We start from the raw sequence: 21,947 nt of genomic DNA, 5'->3' as shown, positions 1-21,947 counted from the left end.
ATTATTTAATTATTATATCATGTGTCATATATGTACATATGTAAACATATTATTATACAACAAGAAACACAATGAATATGATAATGAGTTCAAAAGAAAAGTATTATGATTCAAGGTTCGTGTGTGTGCGTTTGTGTGTGACGTAATTACAATTTCCAATCTATCGCTGAAGTACCTATATACTGTGAAACTGCCTTACTGCTTTTCTAGCAAGATGGAGTCTCTGATACAAATTACAGTGTGTATTTAGGAATGAATCAGGTTGCATAAATCATGATGCATCGGTCAAGCGGACGTAGAGAGACTGAAGCTACTTCGATCCCAGACTTCACTTGCGTTTAAATAGTACATATCAAGTAGCAAGGACATTTATTAAAATTTAAAATTTCTAGTAGAAACTTCAAAAGTAAAATATAAGTACAGAAGAAAATTACGCATTTCTCAAAAAATTAATTATTTTGTATAAAAATTTTCTATGTTTTCGAGGTATAAGGTCAAAATTATATGTGAATAGAAGAAATGATAAAATCCTTGATTGAAAAATGTAGAGAAATAAATTACATAAAAATCAAATAATATATAAGAGTTAAAAAAAAAACTTCTTTCACTTCAATACATAGAGCAACGAATGCTCCAAATGTAAATTTTTATTGCATAGTAATAATATCAGTCTGTAGTATTACTGTATCTGCCTGAGGCAGTATCAAATGTAAGTAAATACAGTTGAGCGCACTGTTCGGAATTTTGAGTGGTCGTCTGTTTATGGCACGGATAGGTCCATTCCCTTCTTTAGAAAATTCCGAATTACACAGCTCCCCGAGCTGTAAACCTAATGACTCCGAGGTCAGGTAAAAACCCCGGGAAAGGACCAACCGGAAGGGCACGATGGACAAACAAAACCTAACGGTTGGTAGGAAGACATCGTACCGTACGGGTGAAATAATTCATTCCCAACAAGATCTTACCACCGTCGTGTTCATAACTGTTACTCTTATACAACAAGTGCAAATACAGTGCTGGATTACTCTAACACTCGATCTATTAAACCTCCTCCACTTTGAGCGTTTTTCGAGGTACGCGATATCGACCGATCGGTTTGACCCGACCGGTTGCTCTTCAATCGATAATTCGCAACACGCATCTCACATGAAACTTGTACCATTGAACTATATAATATCATTAGTAAGTAAAATTTCACAAGTCACAAGTTTGGTAACAAAATAAATAAGATTTTACAAATTACATGTTATTTGATCGAGTCCTCATCTCGAGTTATATAGCGAGGTTTAGCATTATCGTACATAAAATACCTAAAGGATTAGTTCATTCTATAAACGCTAATTTTTCGCGTTTAAATGTTCGCGCGCATATCGCAAAGTGGATAACGCCTACCATTGTCAATGGGTATACTTTTCATATGCTTCCATGGATATTTCCAAGGAACACGTATTTTTCTTGTAATTTCATCGCAGAAAAATATCTCCTAACACTGTAAAGACTTTTCTGGAAAAAATAGGTTGCCTCTTACACCCAAACTTGAAAGCAACTACCTTATTCCGCATGCAACCATAAAGCACTGACATCGGCATTAAGTGAAACTGCTTAATGCATATAGTATCATCATCATGAAGGCATCAGCATCTTCATTCATACTATATTACGTAACGAAATATAATGTGTTTTAAAAATCTGAAACCCGAAATTGAAACAAAACACATTATAGAAAATTAGATTAGATAACAGTATGAACTTCTAACTTCAAAAATTTAATACAAGTATAGTTGCAAATTATTCCAGAAAACTAAATCTATATCTAATAATTTCAGAATTTATTTTCTTTCCTGGCGAAGTAAACTGTTTTTTGTTAAATTAAAGAATAAAAAATTATTACATGTATTCGCACGTATATACATATACATATATATAAATATATGTATATATAAGTTATATTAATTACAGTACAGAAAAAGTCTTTTTGGTAAATATAACGACCACAGAACGATCGGTACAGAGATAAAGTGAGAAACAAACGCTAAATAACTAATACGAAATAAATATGAAGTATAATAAAGAATTAAATTTGAAAAATTATTGAAGAAAATATATCAAGTAATAAACATATAAAAACATGGCTCACGTAATAGTGCAAAATTTTTGTTGATTACTTAAAACATAAAATTAATATCTTCCTTAGAAAAGTGTTTGTCTTTACTTTTACATAAGTAAGTTCACCTCAACTTCTTTCGTTTGTCTTTTTTCAAATAAGCACATATGTTATTTATAATTGTACTAGGTGCATAAATATAATGAGCTAATCGCGTTTGTTATAGATTATAACGATACGGAAACAATACAACCTACAATCTTTTGGATTAAAAATATAAAAGTAACCAAGATAAACCTTGCGTCATTTAATCAAATGAATAAGAGAATAGATAATTTCTTAAAAAGTTTCTAATCTATTGTAGAAAATACTTAGGAAATCTACAAAACTCATTAAAAAATAAAAATGTTTTCCATACTTATATTTACTATAAAAATGATACGACAAATACTTTTTTGTTCTGTATGTATGTAGAAGTACTTGGAAAATCGATGATAGTCTTTAGAAAATTTGAAATTTTTTTGCTCGTTACGTATGAAATCATATTCTTAATATTTACATTTATTATAAAAATTTTAAGACAAATGATTTTTTTTAATAAATAGTCTACATTAAAATGAATAAAATAAATTATAATTAGCTATGAAGAATACAAAATATGTAATGGTTAACACATACGCGTACGCATGCATCAACACAAAAAGTATTTAGTGATATATAAAAGTGCACTTTCTACCAGGAACTATACAGAACCTGGTTTACCAACCAATATGACATGAATGTGTTAAATGTTACAATGCTTAGTCGCTATAAACTTACTAGGAATAAATTATATAACATGTAATAAGTTCTCAGTATCAAGAATATTATTTTAATGGATTTTCGAATGATCTAATCAACTATATACAAAAATAAATAAAAAAGAAGTGTAAATGATCTAAATGAAAGAAATTAATACTATAGATACACATATACATTTTTTGAAAGTAGAACTTTTTTTTGTAATAGAAAATATATAATGTATCTATATATATGAATATATTGAAAGTAAAAATGCTACAAATTTGAGTGTAATGCTGTTGAAATATGAAATCATAAGAGCCGATGTTCATATTTTGGTTCATGTGACTTTTACCGCATTGCTGAAGAGCCCGTGCGATTAGAATTAGGTCTTACGATAAACTCCGTCAACGTAAATTTCGAGATTCTTTATGCTAAAATGCATTCTCCTATCCTACGAAACTATCTATAATTATATTTTTTAAATTGTCCGTTTTCTAATTTTTTATTTAATTAACTATATTCATATAAAAAATGTATTAACAAACAAAAGTTTCAAAAAAAATACATTTATAATTATTCATTCTTCATTATTTTCTAATGATATTTTATGCAAATAAGATACCATTCTATACATATACATATAATAGAAACAAAAATAGATATTAAATATTAGTTTCTTTATTAATTCAAACAATGGAATTATAGCAGACTTATCAAGAAATATCAAAACTTAGACTGTTTGTTTCAACATGAATTAATATTCAAATTAAAAAAAATGCAGAAAGATGTATTAATAGCGTATGTATACTTAAATAATTTCAGTAACAAACGTATTTTAAGTTTCAGTTATGTCTATATGTTTACAAACATTTTCTATACTAACATGGATATCAATCATCAATAACAAAATTGTGACAATTTTTTCTTTCTATTCATTATTTAGAAAAAATTCTAAGCTTAAATAATAATAAACAATTTTAGTAGTAATAAATTTTCCAAAAATGATACCAAAGAAATATTATTTTCCTATAGTAAAACTACCAATGCCATTCAATTGATCCATCTACAGAGAACGTATTAATAGTGAATAGTGAAGAAGTATTGTAGAATATTTCTTAGAATATTCGGATTTAACAAATTCAAAAAAGAAACAGCAATTGAGCGCAACGGGACCGTAAAAACATGGTTGTTGAAGAGGCGAAGAGATCAGTAAGAAGCAAGCAAAGTACGGTTAGTTTCTCTCCGGATGTCTGATGGCCTCTTTCTCGTACAAGCGGCCTTGCCAGGAATGCACATTTTCTGCCTGTTCGCCGTTTGACGTTTACTTTGGCTTCGATTCGAATCGATGCACAGACGTCTGCCACCTTTCACCCATCGTCTTCTAATCACGTGATTGTACTTGTTATCGTTCAATTTCGTCATTATGCTTATTATCACACAGACTATCCTAGGAACTTTCGGTAGCGATTTTCAACTTTCTGTCGAATATCTACTTCTTTCTCAATTAAAAAAATAACATGTTACTTGGAAAATACCTAACAATGAGGAACTTCTACACATACATACAGTGGGTAACGAAAATATGTGAACGACGTAGTGCGAAATATTTCATTATGTAAAAATCAGACAATGGATTGCGACTTGCTGAAACAAATTGCATACTACATATATACTAGAGTTATAGAAATCATTTATTACATTTAATCGATTATTTATTTAATAATGTAATAAATATTTTTGTTTGTAATTTATTCGTTACAGTACAAACACAATTCTATTTTTAATGAATTATTTTTTCTGTTGTCATACTATTTTTTTAGTAATGAAAAGAGCATTTACAATCATATCCGGACTGTAAAATTCTTGGTCTGAATGTTTCTTTCCAGGAGTATTTTAGTTCGCTAAAGTTGAAAATGAGGCTCATTTTTCACGGAAATGAACGGTTTAAAACTTCGTCGTAAATTCATTTATAAATATCTGATCGATAAAGATCTTAACATTAGAAATCCGCATAACCAGCCGCATCACAGTGGCCGGAAAATATAAAGTAACCCAAATCTAATTTAATAAATTTAAAACTTATAATTTACATGTATATAAGGTGTGCTATACAGTAAATAAAAACATTAAAAGTACTAAATTTTTAAGAAGTCTCCTTAAAATCCATAAGAACACATCACACATCAACAAATTGACTGAAATTTTGTATGCCTTATTTCCGTAAAAAGCGACGTTCATTTTCGACTTCAACGATCTTAAAAATCCCTAAGTCTCACTTTAACCGAATACTTTGCAGTCTTTGCAAATATTGCAATATAAGAAAAATTTTATTAAAAAATTTATTCATAAACATAATTCTATTTTTATTCAACCATTTTTTCCTGTTGCTGTATTATTGTGTAATAATGGGAAAAATGCTGTTTCATACAGAAATAATTGAATGTATACATATATACATTTTCAAAATATCATCAAATGGCTAACAAATAATAATACTGATCAAATACATCTACAAAATGTCTAAATATAAAATTATTTGGAAATCAATAAAATTGATATTTATAATCTATTGTGCTGTTATTTGATTCCCTATCCAAACTATTATTAGTAATATAGAAAGAGAAAGGATTTTCGCAATGATATTTCAACACAAGCAAATAACTGGTTCCTAATGAACGCGAAAATTAGTGACTGCTTCTGACGGTACACGTGTGTGTATTATTGCACTCTCTGCATATATAGAGTAAACGCATAATATTATTAAAACAACGAACAGGTAAACTATCGCAGAATGCAAAATTGTACAAAGTACAAAGAAATATTTGACAGTACGTAAATGAAAGCAGAGTTACATTTTATTATTTAATACTTCTAATGATGGAATTAAAATTTTATTTGAAGACAAATTTACGTTGCACTCATACAGAAGTTGAATTATACGTATAAGAAATCCACAAGATGAACTAGTGACCTGAAATTTACATAAAATCCAATCCAAAGCTAGGTTTCCAGGTTGGATTGCGGAATCAGCGGGATTACGTTGCAAAATTCATATCCTGATGTAGGAAGTTTCAAATATTTCATAAGTATTGAAGTTACAACTTCCATGTACACAACATTTCAGGTATAATAGAAAAACAATAAAAAAGAAACTTTATTATTTTTTTTAATAATAAAATCATAACGTAAAAGATTAGAGGAAAGTATTAAATCTCTCAAGCAGATGCTTGAAAATAGAACTGTTCTTCAATTATTAGAAGAATATTGCAATTAGATATTGAAATTATTAAGAAACGTATCTAATTAAAACAACAAAAATAACAAAATTGTTATGTCTGCGAAATCATGGTTCAGAATCACGAACGTCTATTTTATGCATGTGATATTCAATGGAACTGAACAACTGGCAAAATAAATATTAGAATACAATTTTAAACAATAATACGCGCGAATTAATTAGAAGCGCATCTATATGGCAAGTTTGATTTTATTGAGACCTGAGTATTATGCAATTTCGTCCATGAAGGCCTTTATAATAAATAGATATTACCTAACAAGACGAGACAGAAGACCTTGACAATCTCAGTAGAATCTTAACCTAACAGTGAACAATAATTCTTTTATTGCATGTTGTATTGTAATAAAGTGCTATTAGAAACCCGTATTCGTGATAACTGCGATTTCCAGAAACTATAATTGGAAATATGAAAAATTGCTCACCGCAAAAATTAAAAAATATTATAAAGGAAAATCAGATGCAGCTTTTAACATAGACATCTGTAAGCATGTAAATAAGTAATGAAAAAAAATAAATTTTATCTATGAACAGATTGACTACGCAAGCATAATATAAACATAAATAAATTGTTACATATATACATAGTTGTTGGATCATTTTAAAGTAAAGTTTTAATGCTATATATCGTACATTTTTGTAGTTTGATGTCGACAATTTAGAAAATATTGGACGATCTTACAGATCGTACTCTCTTATACACGTGACACATCCAACTGGTAGGCAGTTAGCTACGTCGTCACTTAGCAAATGATTACTGACTCACGCGACATCTTCCGAAATCTATTGTAAGTACGTATCATTTCATCTGATACCAGAATTAAAACTTTCAAAGAATTTTAATTTATTTATCGGAAAAATAATAAATTGTTTTAACGTACAACAAATACAAAAGAGTACAAATAAAAACATTACTTAAAATTTCCATACGAATCAGAATTAATTGAAAATTGAATGATACAGTATGAGAAGTTTGTTGCAAATGCTAGTAACGAAGCACATTACTATCTATGAGATGAGCATCAGTTCGTACATGAATTATATGAGCGATGTGAAAACATTCGATCATTCGAATAGAGGCAACTGTCCCTACACCGCAACATAGCGTGACATTCAACTTACCTATCACCGTGGACATTTTTCGCCTTATGTGCTGTTGTACGTCTTGTCCAAGTTTTCTTACGACCGTTATTGCTAGTGATGGTAAGAAACAGTGACGATTGAGAACATCTTTAGTGGCGTGACTGCCTATTGGTGATCCTATCCACTTTCGTTCTCAAACATATGAAGGTAACACACGAGATCTCTCTTCGTGAAGAATATACGCCCTGTATGGCGCAAATACTTGAAAGAACAATGAACTATCTGAATGAATGGACACTCCTCATGCTTCGCAAACGAAAAAACCGCTCGTCGAAATTATATAACCTCCGCGGCAGCAAAGACGATATGATACTGGCAAGACAATGTTTTTGTCGAGTTAGTAACTACGAGACCCGGCAATACCACTGCTGATACTGTTACTACTATCGTAAAACTCACTCTCGGTACGGTAAATCACCAAGTTTTAAAAAGACTGTTTCGCTTGTCAAGTATCAACCAATATTTTTTCGCCCTCTTCCTTACACGTGAATTCACATTATGTGATAATTACAACAAACATGTTCTGTTACTTAAATTCACGCACTTTCAACACACGCTTTTAACGACCATATGTTGTTTGTAACGATAATTCCATACGTAATACACAGATGACACAATTTGTTTATTGACAAATGTTAACATACACAAAATACAAATTGCAAAATTTTCACGTACAAGCGAACTATCTTAATAAAATGTTTTAGAAAAAAAAATGTACTTCTGACTGTGATATTTCAAATCATAAGATTATAGAGACAGCCTTGAAAATACAACTCCTTAAAAAGAAAATTATGACGTTCCTTTTATGGTACTACGCACAATTTCTTGTTGTATTATCGTGAACTTTTGTATACTCGTGGTGAAATTATACTCGATTATTTTCACTATAAGCTAAATAAGAAAAAAAAGAGAGCGAGAAACGTGTGTACCGTGTGGCTTGATTGCCACATGTACACAGGCTATGCACGATATATAGCCGAACTCAATGTTCGGGTGTTTCCGTAAGCCTTCGTCAAGTTAGCTATGTTGCCTCACTTCATCCTACTCTCCTTCTCTCTTCCTTTTGTGGGTTCTTTCCCTATTTTCTCTTGGATACTTCTTCGTTCATCCTTTCACATAACCCATATATCTATTATTTTTACTATTTTAATTCACCCATTAAATAATCCCTAATTTACTGGAAGAAAACTGTTTCGTAAGATTCAACAGATTGTTCCCCCACTCTCTCACTTACGTTTGTTTTTATTTATATCCGCATTCAGTATATTATTATTTTCCTTGTTACTTCTCATTTTCTTATTAGACTTTTCTTAAGAAAGAAAGAATCCGTATCGAAATTAAAAAGTAAAATGAGAAATAAAATAAACCAAGAAGCCATGGATTTAAGAGAACTAATTAATAAGTATAAAAACAGATTATCGTATCGATGTAATTTAATAATAACGTCAAGTGTTTTGGATAAGGTCATTTCAAGATCGATTAATATTTGTATTTACAATATGTAAATCAATATATCAAAAAGAAAATAAGAATTTCCTCTTAATATAATTATAATTCTAATCGTTATTTTAATTATCTCCTATTTATGATCCATAAAGTATAATATCAATACAAATATCTCTGACACAAACTTATAATTGCAGAAAAAATACGTTTTCCAAATATTGGTAATTTATTACGTAAATCGTTTAGTTTCAAACGAGTATCTCAAAAGACACTTTTAAAATATATTATTATGTAATTTATCTCACGGAAAAATGTAACTTGTAAAATTTTTAACTATATTAAAAAAATTGGAACCTAAATAAATCCGACACATCGAAAAGTAGTACAACTCGTATAATTACGATGTTTCTTCTATGGCTTCCATAATTTCATTAAGTTAATTTTCTTGTATGTTTGGTTGTTAAGTATATATTGGCAAAATGAAATAATTTGCCATCTACAGAACATGTTTGTCTATAACACATGGACAAATCGCTAAGTATTAAAAAATATAAAGTATTGAAAAAAATAAATATTAAGCAGGTGCAACATATTTAAAAATGAAATCAAAGATTACAAATTGTTATTATATCAGTACAACAAATATAGCGACAAAATAAATAGATTGTTAAAAATTATTTAAAAAATATATTGTTTAAATTAAAATTTTGAATTGATATATCAATCTATTACTTTTAGAACAAAAGTACACTTTTACAAATCGTAGAAAATTTATCAATCAACTTGCATATATGTATGTAAGTGTTGCTTCCTTTGTTCAGGATTCTATTATTCTTCAAGTAATATTTTAATAAAATAAATATTAAAAACAAAGAAAATAAAAATTAATAGATATAAAATATTATTAGATGGAAAATAAATGTGTCCTTGTAGACATTTTTACGAAATGCTTCTAATGCATAGCCACATGGACCGCATGGCTATTCTAACCTCAAAACTTAACCTCCTTCCAGTATTTAACCAATATATTAAATTCTAATCGTGTAGAAAAGCACATACACACAACAAATAACAAATATCTGGCAGCGTGTATAAAAATTAAGTGAAATTAAAAATAAAGTTGAAACTATTGCAATTTTGTACTCACCAGCATTCGGTACAAAACGCGGTGTATTCGTTGTAACCACGGTGTTATAACTTTGAGGAGAATGAACACTTGGTTGATTGACGTTCACTATGAGTTGAGGTTGATGCTGTGGCGGATTATGATGCGACTGTGAATGATGCTGGTGATGTTGGGGCAGGTGGTGATGTTTCCCCTTCGTTGGCATGCTCATCGCAGGCGTAGGCCTCCTTTCTTTAAACTCTCCACTACCTTCAAAGTTTGTTGCCTTATGTGGCTCGCTGAGGTCCTCATAGGTACGTTATTTTCGCACGAGCGTAATTAAGTGTAATGTTTGTCGAAAGACTTCTTATCCAAAGCAAACTTTGCTGAAAAATTGGTGGTACGAAAAATGACGGTTAACGTTCGGTCAGCCGTACAGAACTGATGGCACGGTTACACGCGCGCGCGCTTCAATCACGGTCAATTCATACGCAAAATTATTTCTTCACGTTTTCCATATTTTTTTTTTTATCAAAATAACTAGATTCGTTCGTACTCGCCGACAAATTATATACTTTTTCCGCAGACTGTCTTCCTCCGTTGACTCATTCGATCAAAAAGTGTTTACGTTATTATCACTTTCTTTTTCCAAGATCGCGCGCGGTTACAATATTCAATTACGCACGATCACTTAGTTCTTCTTGTAATACTAACAAGCTATTGTCGTCAATAATCGTACCTAGGCCGTTCTACCTGCCTAAAATGTCGCGTAAATTGTCTAACAAACGGTAAATGACTTGTTTCCTTCTAAGAAAAAAGAAGCGACGCGCACCATACATTGAGCACAACCACAGCACGCCTTTCTTTCCATTTCCTCCTACCCAACGTTCCTTAATGATAATACAAAGATCTTAAATATCGTTGCACATTCGACACGATAATGATTTAAAATGGATGTAATAAATTGTTGATAAGTGATATTTATCAAACTATTTAATTATAAATTGCAATTATATGCGTATTAATTAATTTGTCCAAAAGATACTATTTTTTCGAAACGACACAAACGGATTTGTCGTAACGTAACGAAACAAAATTATCTACCAACCAATCAGATACTTGGCATAAACTGTACAAGGAACATAGAACCTATCAGATAACTATTTGATTGGTTGTTATGTTGTTATCCACGCCCGTTTATGCTGGTTATGTAGATAATAATATATCTAGATAAACAGCATTTTTTGTTGTAAAAACTGCTTTCAATAATGAATTTCAAACTATTTCTACATATTGCAACATTTTGCTGTTGTGCTTATATATGTGTATATATATTCTCATATGCCCTCTAAATATGTTATAAATAAAACTAATATCAAAAACGTATATGAATTTGCTACTGAATAAATTTTATATTCTTAAATAAGAAATGAATATTGATGATAGTAATGAATGATAATGAATATTATTATGACTTTGATATAATTATGATCGATATTGACATAAATATATCAATACAAAATATGTAATAAATATTTCTCCATAATTATATACTTACAAAAAACAGAACAAATACATATATATATTAAATGCATAAACATACATTACATATTATACTAAGGTCATATTTTCCATTACATGTGCACACATATATGTATGTACATACACACATCCATACATGACTGCTTTTATACTTGATAATTATGTATATATCTACTATTGATAAATTTAGTTCAATTATTATATTTTTTTATCTATTAATGATTTAGTGTAATGTTGTTGCACATGTTTATAGAAATATCATAACTACAGTTACATTTTTAAAGTTAAGAAAGAACTAAAAACTTCTATAACAATAATACATATGAAAATCGATATAGTTACATATGTGATATAAATACATAGACATTAAAACGATTTAAAAGGTTTTCAGACAAGTACATACCTGTCAAGATAATTTACTACAATGATAAAGAATTGATTTTTTAACCGTAGTTCTTTAACCGATTTCACTTTATAAAATTCAGACAACCATATAAATTTAAACGTTTGTTTTACTTTTTGCTATTAATTTATCTAATTATTATCGTTTTAATATTAAAAAATGAGTTCTCATGGTAAATTACAAACGGAGAAACTAAGAAAAAATTTAGAAGCACAATTGGATAGACTGGTGCAACAATTAGAGGATATAGAAGAAAACCGGTATTATTGATAAATTACATTTCTTAAAATTGTTCATTTAATAATTTTAGAATTAATATTTTTCTTCTATAAAATGAATATATTTTATAGAAATTCACTAGACGCTGCTGCTTATGAAGAAGCTATGCAACTTACAAAAGAAGATTTACAGGAATTCAATGAAAGTTTACAAAGAATGATATCTGGTGACACAACATTAGTTGATCAATTGGGTGCAATACAACTAGTATGTACTAATACTATATCATACATTATAAAAGCATAGATATCATTTGAATTTTAAACAATATTAATATAAGGATATCAACTATAATATTTTCAACAATATTGTAAATATACTTACAATTCTAAATAGGCAATTCAAGCAGCAATTAGCGAAGCATTCAAAACTCCTGCTGTTATCAGGATGTTTGGAAAACGAGAGACATCGCAACTTAGAGAACGATTAGCTCAAATTGATCGTGGTGTAAAACTTGGAAAATTAAGTAAGGAGGTCAGTGATCATCAACGAGCAGAGGTCTTAAATGCATTAAGGCAACTTGGGGAGAAATTGGAACCTCAAGAATTACAGTTATTGGAAAAATTGATGCTTAGTAACATTGACACAACAAGTTATGTGCAAGTAACTGATAATGTAGAGAAAGGTCAAATGGCTATGGCAGCGGTAGGTGATGAAGTCAGAACTCAAAATACTTGAACTGGAATATTTTTTCATATAAATTTATAATTTTTTACCAAGTTTATAACAATTTACATAAATAAGGGAACCAAGTATGTAAAAAGATTGATAAATTAATAATATATATTTCAATAATATTGCTAAATCAATATGTGCGTATAAATATGTGTATAAATATGGAAATATGTATTTTCAATTTTAAATATAACAGCTTTATTGTAAGTAGATTGGTTGTAATGTGAAAAATTTGTATTTTTTATTATTTAAATTTTGTAGTTGTTCTCTCCATTTTCTTGCTAATTTTAATTAAATTTCCAAAATGGTTACTTTCATAAAAATGTGATTGATGACTTAAGACTGAAAATAATGTTAACAATTTTCACCATAAATTTAATTTTATAAGTAGAATATAAATTATATATTAAGCAAATATGCATAGTTTTATCTTTAATGTATCTTGTGCACTATAAATTATAATTGTGTTTATTTCTAGCTGCATTATAGTACTGCAGTACAATGTAATAAAATATGTTTGTTTTATTTCAATGTCATATTTCACATAAATGATTTGGGAAAATAAGGAAACATACATATATTTTGGATTGTATCACTAGTGTTAATATGTATACACACATATGTTATACAAAAATATTGCGAAGAATATTGTGAACAGTCACATATTTTATCAATGTAAAATTTTAATAAATTTGATTTTAAATGTATAAATGTACTATTCACATTAATACCTAAAGGTTTCACATTAAGAATATGACACCAACATATACTTAAAATAATGTAGTTCATTATTCAAAAATGTCAATTTCGAAATAAGTGTATATATAATAATCAGTTATTATCTCTTTACATTTTTACTTATAAATAGGACTAATAATTACAAATCAAAGCACTCACATTTGTTTGCATACATATTACAAATGCTTCCGTTTAAGTAGGAAGCTCACAACAAGGCATGTCAAATTAGTGTCAAGAATATATTAATATACTTCTACAAAGCATCGTCTTTTTTACAAATACAGCAATTTCAATCTCTTTCTCATTTCAATTTCATAATATTTTAAATTTTACTGCACTTATTACACCCATCACTAATTTAACGTTTACGTCGGCAGACTCTTTTATGCTCACGCTGCCAGTGGATTTGTTGACAATCAGTACTGCAATATGCAGTATTCCAACAGCAGTGATATATGGCTTCAGCTTCACAATTATAACACTAAAATTAAGATAACTATTATAATATATGTAAAACAAATATTAGAATACGTGTACATAAGAAAATATTAAAAGATTATTACCCATTGTTTCTTCTTTATTTCAGATATAATTTGTTGGTGTCTGTCTGTTAGTTGCCGTAATTCTTTAGCGTGTTCGGCTTGTAATTTTTCCAGTTCTTTACATTTTTCCAGTTCTAATTCCCGACGTAGCTTCTCTAATGCAGTTGTAGTAGGTTGTTCCGATGTTCTGCGTTCCCTTTTTATCTGTAAAACATAACATTATGAAATTATATAGATACGTAATAAATACATTCAATTAATGATTTTTAAATATTATACCTTCGCAGGTAATGTTTCCGTTTGTATTTGTTCCGTCTGTACGAAAACACATTTGGTTCTTGGTTCTTGAGAACTAGATGTGACCATATCTTCTTGAGAACCTTCTTTCTTCAAGCCTTGAGGACACGTACTGGATATTTCTCTTGCAGGTTCATCTTCTGCCACTGGCAAGCAGGGTACTTGCCTCTCTTCACTTTTAGCTTTAGTTTTTGAAGAACGTTCGTTATGTAAGGTTCCCTCCTGATTTGGTGGTATATCATTGTGACCGTCTGAACTGAGACGTTCTACTTTAACTCTTAAATCCTTAAAAAGTTGTTTCGCTGGATTAGGATTTCCCGCCGTATTTTTTGAACCTGATGACTCTATATTTCGGATTTTAGTTGGTTTTGGACCCTCGCTATCGTCGTCGATGTCCAAATCCCCGATGCTCTTGCCCAACTTTAGCAGCAAATTCTGATGATGCTTCAGTTCATCAAATGCTCTGTTCCAAGCAGTGGATCTTTTTATCTATGGAAGGTAAATTGTGCACGTTTTAAGAAAGGATGATTTTCTTCTGACTGCACAATGAAACAGAGTGGTGAGAAATTAGTTGTACACTTTAGGCCACAGTATGTGCATACCTCCATTTCTTTCCACTTTCCTTTTTCCGAAGGCTATGCAAGAATTTGTTGTTAAGATAATAATATACCTAAGTGCAACAACAATTTCTAAATTGCTTTTTCTCTCGACAGTTCTCTTCTATTGTGTCAGTGATACGATACATTGTAAATGGCGTGTAACCTAAACCGAGAATTTCACAGTGTTCGCGTGACAATTTCGCGTTGAACGCCGGATAATTTTGTGACTTATCTTTACCTGTAAACTCTGTAGACTGGCGGTAATCGGACGAATGAACATCTTTTCGATGTTTGCACGCATATGATGACCTCCAAAAAATCGGACGTCATAAATGTTGCCATTAACTTGCATCACTTTAGCCGGCCAGTAGGGGTATCCTTTTTGTTTTGCATAAACTAGCTGATGTGGTGGATTACAGGGTATACAAAACCACAGCTTCTCTGATTTTTCATTTGATATCCTATAGCAATCGGCACAGCGGCGGATTTCTTGAAGATCATAGCAGCAATCTTGATACATTGTATTACTCATTTCTCCTATTATGCTATGAGCTAAATAAATATCCAAATTAAAATTTATCATTAGTATATTTTTAAATAATTACTAATTTAATACATTTCTTGAAGATAATAATTCATAAATTAGTTTCTAGTTATATACCTCCATGATATACAATGATATTATGTAGCATGTTATGTGCATCAGCTTGAAACTCAGCAAGATTATTATATTCATTTTTCTTAATTTTTGAATCCATGATTGCTAAGTCCATATGGTGTTTTATAAGAACACCTGGTCGCCATGCATCTTCTCCTTCACTAATGTAAGTTGTGCCTGAATATCTATTAGTTGGTGTAACAATAGGATCATTGTTAAAAACGATAGTACGATTTGTAATTTCTGGTGGTAATTTTGCTTTCAAATGTCCACAAGTAAAATTCAGAATGTGATTGAGATCAATTTTATCTGGGTATGTGTCATTATTTATATTCTGTAACAATTATTTTTACTTTATTGGTATATAAAGTTTTAAATTTTATATCTAATGTAATGTACTTACTTCACAAAAATTACATATTTTCATTTTAACATTACTAGGCATATGACATTCAGGGTGATAAACCCTATGACATTGTTGACAGCATTCCACAGTTCCTGCTTTGTGACATTTGCAGCAATACCAGTCATGACCATCATTAGGTATAATATCTGATGGTAATCTGTAACTCTCTTGCTCTATACCATTTTTTGTTGGTACTTTCTTTAAATAAACAAGTCCATCATCAACTGCTTTATTTAATTCTTCCTGGGCTTCTTGTTCTGTAATTCCATAAACTCGAGCTAGATGTCGTACCATACGATCATTGCTTGGTAAACTTCTTTGATGTACAGTTATTTTGATAGCATCCCATATTCGTTGTGTCATGAAAGGATCTGTCCTACGACGAATGGACATGATGATAAATACGCACTGAAACAAATATTGAAAGAACATTGGACTTTTATAAGCTATATAAAAGTAATAAAATTACTTTGAATTAAACGCATTTTGTGAAAATATATTGTTTTTCATAATTTTACGGATATTAAAATTTATTACATAAATGTAGCCTATATACATGAAAATTATGCATTAGAAATATGATATCAATACCAGCATTTACTGATATATAGATAATCAGCATACCCCCATGTTACAATACTTGTCATATCTAAAATGGAATAGTTAAGATACCCCTATAGCTTAACATAACATGTTAAAATAAGATACTTGTATATATTTGTATCCAAGAGCATTTTTAAATATATAGTAGCTTTTAGAACTGCACAAGGTATATATATGAGAAAATTATAATCATTACAGTAAATTTACTAACAATTAGTATTGCATGGAATGCAACACAAGTGAAACTATAATATATAAATCTTTATATATATAATATGTATTTTATAATGCTAAATGTATGTGCATGCATATTATTGTTATCCAGTGTTCTTACAATTGTAATTTTGTTAAAAAAGCAATTTAAACAATGGAAGGGTACACCATTATATATTTTGACAATATCTGATGTATTGTTTTCTATGTTTACATCAAGTATATTATTCACAAATTGTATCGTACACATTACTTATATCAACCATAATAAAGTGAACAGTGTCTTCCCTATAAGTGACAGTATATGGAATACAGAAAGAGGTAATGAAAATCAACAAATAAAGCTTAAAAGCTTTGCAGAAAAATTGAACACTGTCATAAATCCAGACTATTTTAATGCAATTCCAAAGTGTAATATAATAAGTATAATAATGAAATATGGAATGCTATTCTTTCCATTTGTAAATTCATTTGTATCTTTGTTAATATTCTCTGTAGAATGCAATTTAAATGTATTTTATCTTAAGAAGCAGTGCTTTAAATTTCTACATTCAGAAGAAGCAATATGCGAAGATGATACTAGTATAAATAAATTTAACAATGAAATAAAATTTGATTCTGTAATAAAGTCCAAAAATATTTCAGCAATCAAACAGTATATGAAGAATATTTTATATTTGTTTAATTATAATGAAACAAAGAAAGATAAAAAAATTACAATTATATTTGTACTAAGTCAATGGATTGTACCTGTTATTATCACAGGATTGTTATACTTGTCTGAGTATAATACAAGTCCTACAAGGGACATGGAAAATAAAAAATGTTTTATTGAAAGTATACTTTTTCTTGATGATTGTCACAATAATATTAAATCCATAAACATGTTTCAAAATCCTGAATTTGAGGCCTATACAGCTATACTATACGATAATTTTACCAATAATGAAGACTATATAAAATTACAAACTTCCAACATTACTCAAGTGAATGAGATAATATCCAAAGTACAAAATCTTATTTTTTCTGCAATGAATGACATATCCGCTATGTCATTTAATACAACTTCATATAACACTTCTGAAGTTATAGATAAAACGAAGTATTTGGATACTTATATAAAAGATATAGAGCAAAATAAGAATGCTGGAAATGTATTTAATCCAGTCAGTGTTAAGAATAATACAAACTTACAAAGTAATATACAATTAAGCAATTATACTAATAGAGTCAATGAAGAATCATTATTATTTGATTACTCAATGAGAAATTCTTCAACAGACACATTAAGAGTAAAAATTTACAATAACGAAATTAATATAAATACCACAGAAAAATTAAATGTTAGAGAATTACAAACAGATGTTACTGAAAGTAAAGGTACTATAAATAATTTTATGAATACAACTGAAAAATATAATATACTAATTATATCAAATGATTCAAAATACCATAATAATAAAGAAGTAAAAGAGTTGAAAGAGTTAAAACCAACAGAAATTTTTCTACGTACCAAAATCAATATTCATCAAAATGATAATACATCAAAGACAATGCAAGTGTATATAATAGATAAATGTTTTGTATCAATTCAATTTTTAAAAGTACATTTGCTTATTCTGGTATTTATAATATATTTTCTACCAATTTTGTTCTCCTCAATTCTACAGCAATATGGTAAACTAAACTGTAAAATTGTTTTAGAAAAGTTGAAGGCAAAAAATAAAATTCTGTTAAACAACTTTAAATCTGAGTTCACAAATGAAATTAATAATATGTATTTTGATGTTCCTACGAATTCCAAAGGATTTACTTTAAAACAAAAATCTAAATATTTGGATGAAAACCTTCATACACAAGAATTAGTTGATTTTAATAAATTACAACTAATGAGAATTTATCACGGAGACTTTAATCAAAAAAGGAACAAGCACTATAAAGATAATAAACATAATATCTCAATTGATGAGACAAAAATACAATTGAATATGATAAGTCAACGTGCTACAAATATGCTACAGCTTTTTGACAGTATTAAGATGTGTTTACTAAGTGGGGTATTATTATGGACACCTTTATTTTTTGAATGCTTAATCAAAGTGTTTACAGTTTTATATATACCAGAATGGTTACTGAATATAACTTATCTGACTGGTATAGCATTTAGCATATTACGGAATATTTTCAATCTTAAAATGATAGAGCTTCAAGAGAAGGACACAAATACTGCAAAAATAAATAGTATTCATCCTATTACATGAATTTCAATTTCATATTTCTTTAAATATTCCAAGAAAATAACATACACATTTAGTTGTAGTAGCTTCATATTCAAAGTTTTATATAAAGCATATTTTTAGTTTTGCATATAAATGGCGTTATGATAATAATGCATTATCAGCTCTTTAGTTCTTTAACTAAAAGTATCTAAATTTAATTAAAAATTGATTTTATGAAATTTTTCCATTATAACGTTTAACGTTATGGAAATATAAATAAATTTACTTTTGTGATACTTTAATTGATTATTTTCTTGTAATTATAATTGAGTAAAATTTTATAGGAGACTCCAAATTTTCTTACCGAAGCTGATACACTAACTTGCTGTTCGTATACTGCTACTTTCTGATCGCAAAGAAAAATGTTAACTTTTAAATCACAATTAATGATCAATTCATGTTTTTCTGTCTTATCATAAAATACATTAAAGGCAAAAGTAAAACTTTTGCCGACGCCTGCAACCAATAATAAGACAATAATTAACGTTAGAGACGCGCAACTATATTGCACATATCGCGCACGTCATAAGTTCAACCTAACCCTAATAATGCGTGCGCATGTTAGTTCATGATTCATAATTCACAATTCAGTATCATTCAAATTTGTATAATATAAAGTTAAAACAGTGGCACAAATACTATAATTTTATATAAAATATAAAATTTTGATGTTTCAGAACTTAAGAATTATCTCTTGTACAACTAAGAGTAATTAATTTCTTTATTTTCATATTTTATACATATGTAATGTATTTTTTTTTACGTTATATATATTAAAGGTAATTTTTTTTAAATATATCTTTCACAAAATTTGAAAATATACTAATTGTGTGTAAAAATAAGTTTTGAACTATATAAATTTATAAACTGTAATTATAAAATTTCACATGTATACTCCTTTTTACTAAAAAAATGTTTAATGTTGTTTCATCATATAGAATATGCAATTGCATGAAATAATATATTATATTAAATTGTGTATACAAATATTTTACTAAGTACAATTAAATTTCTAAATACATTGTTGCAATTATCATTTTATCTTATGCATAAATGCGCCTGAAATTTGTTTTAGAATAAACGGTATACTTGGAAGGGAAAATTTTATATATGTATTTTTATAAGGGACTTGGAAATATCACTATTATATCACATAATAATTATTGATAATAGTATAAGTATTTTTACCTATTAGTTATAATTAAAGTTAGATAAGAATAAATAAATGTTTTGTTCATTTTCTTCAGGATTATAAAGAAATTTGAGAAAATTCAATTTCTTTTTCTAATATTTTTAAAATTTGTACACCGTCGCTCCATGGAAATACACGTGCACTTATTTTTGGAATCTGGTTATTTTCAGCATGGTTCAACATCTTCATAAGTGTATAATCTTTTCGCGGAAATGCAACATCACGTTCGGAAAGTCGTAAGATCGGGCATAAATCATTTTTGCCATCTCCAACGTATGCTACTCGATCAAAATGTACTCCTTCATCGTTTCTTTTTTTAATGTAATCTTCTAAAATTTGCCCCTTGCATAAATTGATAGTACTCAATTTACAAGAATTTTGCACGTGATACATGTCTAGTTTTATGACCCCATCGTTATCGATTTTCGCAGGATTTGTAAATGTTTCAGCAATAACATAATTTAAATTTTTACTTTTTAACCATTCGCTAATAAATAACGTATTTGAATCGCTAATAATAATAATTTCACAACCTCGAGAATGTAATTCTTTTAGAAGATTAACAATGCCCGGTACAGGAGGTATGTTATTAATAGCAGTTTTGATTTGTTTTATGTCGATGGAATTATTGTGAAGCAATTCAAATATCTTCCCCATGTATGTGGTCCAACCGTTAGAACGATATAGATCCTTTACACTGTCTGGCAATTTTTCGTTGGGTAATAGTTTTCGAGCCACGATATCAGTATTATCATTGACAATCGTATGATCAAAATCAAATGCGATGAGTACCGACCGATGCATCTATTAAAATACAAAACATTACAAAGGTAACCGGTATAAATTTATAAGGTTATTCATTTTGAATTTTGATTTTAATATTTCAACACAGTATATTTTTCTCGGGATAACTCGCGACTGGGACATTTCTTAGTATATATTTAATCGTTTAATTCTTAATATTTGTAAAAGATGAAATATATTACTAATGTATATTGCTCTTATTATTAGCAATACATAAGATTATATAATTTTAAAAGTATATACTTAAATAATTATATACATGATGTTTTAATTATAAAAATTATATTAAAATGTTATGCAAGTTATTTCAAAATATTATACTGTTACTTACTGTTAACCAAATTTTCAATCATACATAAAACTGCAATTTTGATAATATTGTAATTTTTAAATGGAGAACTTGCAACCAAACCTTGCGGCAGGTGTCCAATAACAGATCTTTGTAGAGTTAATAATTTTAACAATATAAATTAGGAGCAAAGAAAAATTTGCAACTGAAATAACTGGCAGATATTCAAATACTGACGTTTGTATAGGTTAAGCAATCTTGATAATATGATTTGTAAACGAGTAAAAATTTGCAACTGATCCCTCAGACAGGTGTCTGAAGACTAAAGATTGAAGACTTACGCTTGCAGGTTAGTATTGTGGACATGAAAATAAATAGTATTACTATTATATCAGATACAATCAGATACATACAAACCCATTACTTCCCCCACACGCAGATTTTATATAATAATAGAATTTATATATATAATGTATATTAAATATATATATATATATATATATATTATAATTTTAAAGTATTTTTCAATATTATACCTATTACTTTGTTAGT

The 21,947-nt window shown here is 28.7% G+C and overlaps 4 protein-coding genes across 8 annotated transcripts in view; 1 reads left to right on the top strand and 3 right to left on the bottom strand.

Moving 5' to 3' along the window:
• The window catches only part of LOC132905795 (eukaryotic translation initiation factor 4 gamma 3-like), a 45,345-nt gene extending 34,493 nt beyond the window's left edge, over positions 1-10,852 (bottom strand). The window contains exon 1 of one of the 3 annotated variants that reach the window (XM_060957452.1): positions 9,919-10,852. In XM_060957452.1, coding sequence (XP_060813435.1) covers positions 9,919-10,108 — 190 coding nt within the window. In that variant the 5' untranslated portion in view covers positions 10,109-10,852. Of the gene's footprint in view, positions 1-7,304; positions 8,262-9,918 lie in introns of those variants that run through there. The other 2 variants (XM_060957461.1, XM_060957469.1) reach the window with 2 other exon arrangements.
• Positions 10,853-11,568: 716 nt separating this feature from the next.
• LOC132905901 (protein LZIC-like) lies at positions 11,569-13,486 on the top strand. The gene is made up of 3 exons (XM_060957643.1): positions 11,569-12,081; positions 12,172-12,307; positions 12,437-13,486. Exons 1-3 carry the CDS (start codon positions 11,981-11,983, stop codon positions 12,776-12,778), a joined length of 579 nt encoding a protein of 192 aa, XP_060813626.1. The 5' UTR covers positions 11,569-11,980; the 3' UTR covers positions 12,779-13,486.
• Positions 13,487-13,738: 252 nt separating this feature from the next.
• Positions 13,739-19,848, bottom strand: LOC132905836 (zinc finger MYND domain-containing protein 11). Of its 2 annotated transcripts, XM_060957516.1 has the most exons (8): positions 19,415-19,848; positions 16,013-16,423; positions 15,613-15,943; positions 15,190-15,503; positions 14,955-14,987; positions 14,335-14,841; positions 14,077-14,259; positions 13,739-13,994 (listed from the first exon to the last, which is right to left on the bottom strand). In XM_060957516.1, exons 2-8 carry the CDS (start codon positions 16,406-16,408, stop codon positions 13,872-13,874), a joined length of 1,887 nt encoding a protein of 628 aa, XP_060813499.1. In that variant the 5' UTR covers positions 16,409-16,423; positions 19,415-19,848; the 3' UTR covers positions 13,739-13,871. The 2 variants fall into 2 exon arrangements, with proteins under 2 accessions (XP_060813499.1, XP_060813508.1); XM_060957525.1 differs by lacking the exon at positions 14,955-14,987 and having other exon boundaries at positions 19,415-19,844.
• Positions 19,849-20,199: 351 nt separating this feature from the next.
• On the bottom strand, positions 20,200-21,935 carry LOC132905874 (pyridoxal phosphate phosphatase PHOSPHO2-like). Of its 2 annotated transcripts, none has more exons than XM_060957604.1 (2): positions 21,809-21,935; positions 20,200-21,106 (listed from the first exon to the last, which is right to left on the bottom strand). In XM_060957604.1, the coding sequence occupies exon 2, from the start codon at positions 21,104-21,106 to the stop codon at positions 20,360-20,362; it is 747 nt and encodes a 248-aa protein (XP_060813587.1). In that variant the 5' UTR covers positions 21,809-21,935; the 3' UTR covers positions 20,200-20,359. The 2 variants fall into 2 exon arrangements, with proteins under 2 accessions (XP_060813587.1, XP_060813581.1); XM_060957598.1 differs by lacking the exon at positions 21,809-21,935 and adding an exon at positions 21,438-21,802.
• Positions 21,936-21,947: the final 12 nt, after the last annotated feature.

This window comes from Bombus pascuorum, chromosome 1 (assembly GCF_905332965.1).
Source record: "Bombus pascuorum chromosome 1, iyBomPasc1.1, whole genome shotgun sequence".
In the NCBI taxonomy this organism is placed as follows: Eukaryota; Metazoa; Arthropoda; class Insecta; order Hymenoptera; family Apidae; genus Bombus; species Bombus pascuorum.
The sequence above is the reverse complement of the archived record's forward strand: the minus strand, read 5'-3'. Positions and strand labels throughout refer to the sequence as shown.

What these genes read in the sequence shown, in the direction of transcription:
- LOC132905901 (XM_060957643.1), top strand. Translation starts at nt 11,981, where the DNA reads ATGAGTTCTCATGGTAAATTACAAACGGAGAAACTAAGAAAAAATTTA. An exon ending in GAGGATATAGAAGAAAACCG is followed by an intron (nt 12,082 to 12,171) that starts GTATTATTGATA and finishes TATATTTTATAG; the next exon opens with AAATTCACTAGACGCTGCTG. An exon ending in AATTGGGTGCAATACAACTA is followed by an intron (nt 12,308 to 12,436) that starts GTATGTACTAAT and finishes AATTCTAAATAG; the next exon opens with GCAATTCAAGCAGCAATTAG.
- LOC132905836 (XM_060957516.1), bottom strand. Translation starts at nt 16,408, where the DNA reads ATGTCCATTCGTCGTAGGACAGATCCTTTCATGACACAACGAATATGG. An exon ending in AAATATGTAATTTTTGTGAA is followed by an intron (nt 15,944 to 16,012) that starts GTAAGTACATTA and finishes TAATTGTTACAG; the next exon opens with AATATAAATAATGACACATA. An exon ending in CGGAAACATTACCTGCGAAG is followed by an intron (nt 14,260 to 14,334) that starts GTATAATATTTA and finishes TATGTTTTACAG; the next exon opens with ATAAAAAGGGAACGCAGAAC.
- LOC132905874 (XM_060957604.1), bottom strand. Translation starts at nt 21,106, where the DNA reads ATGCATCGGTCGGTACTCATCGCATTTGATTTTGATCATACGATTGTC.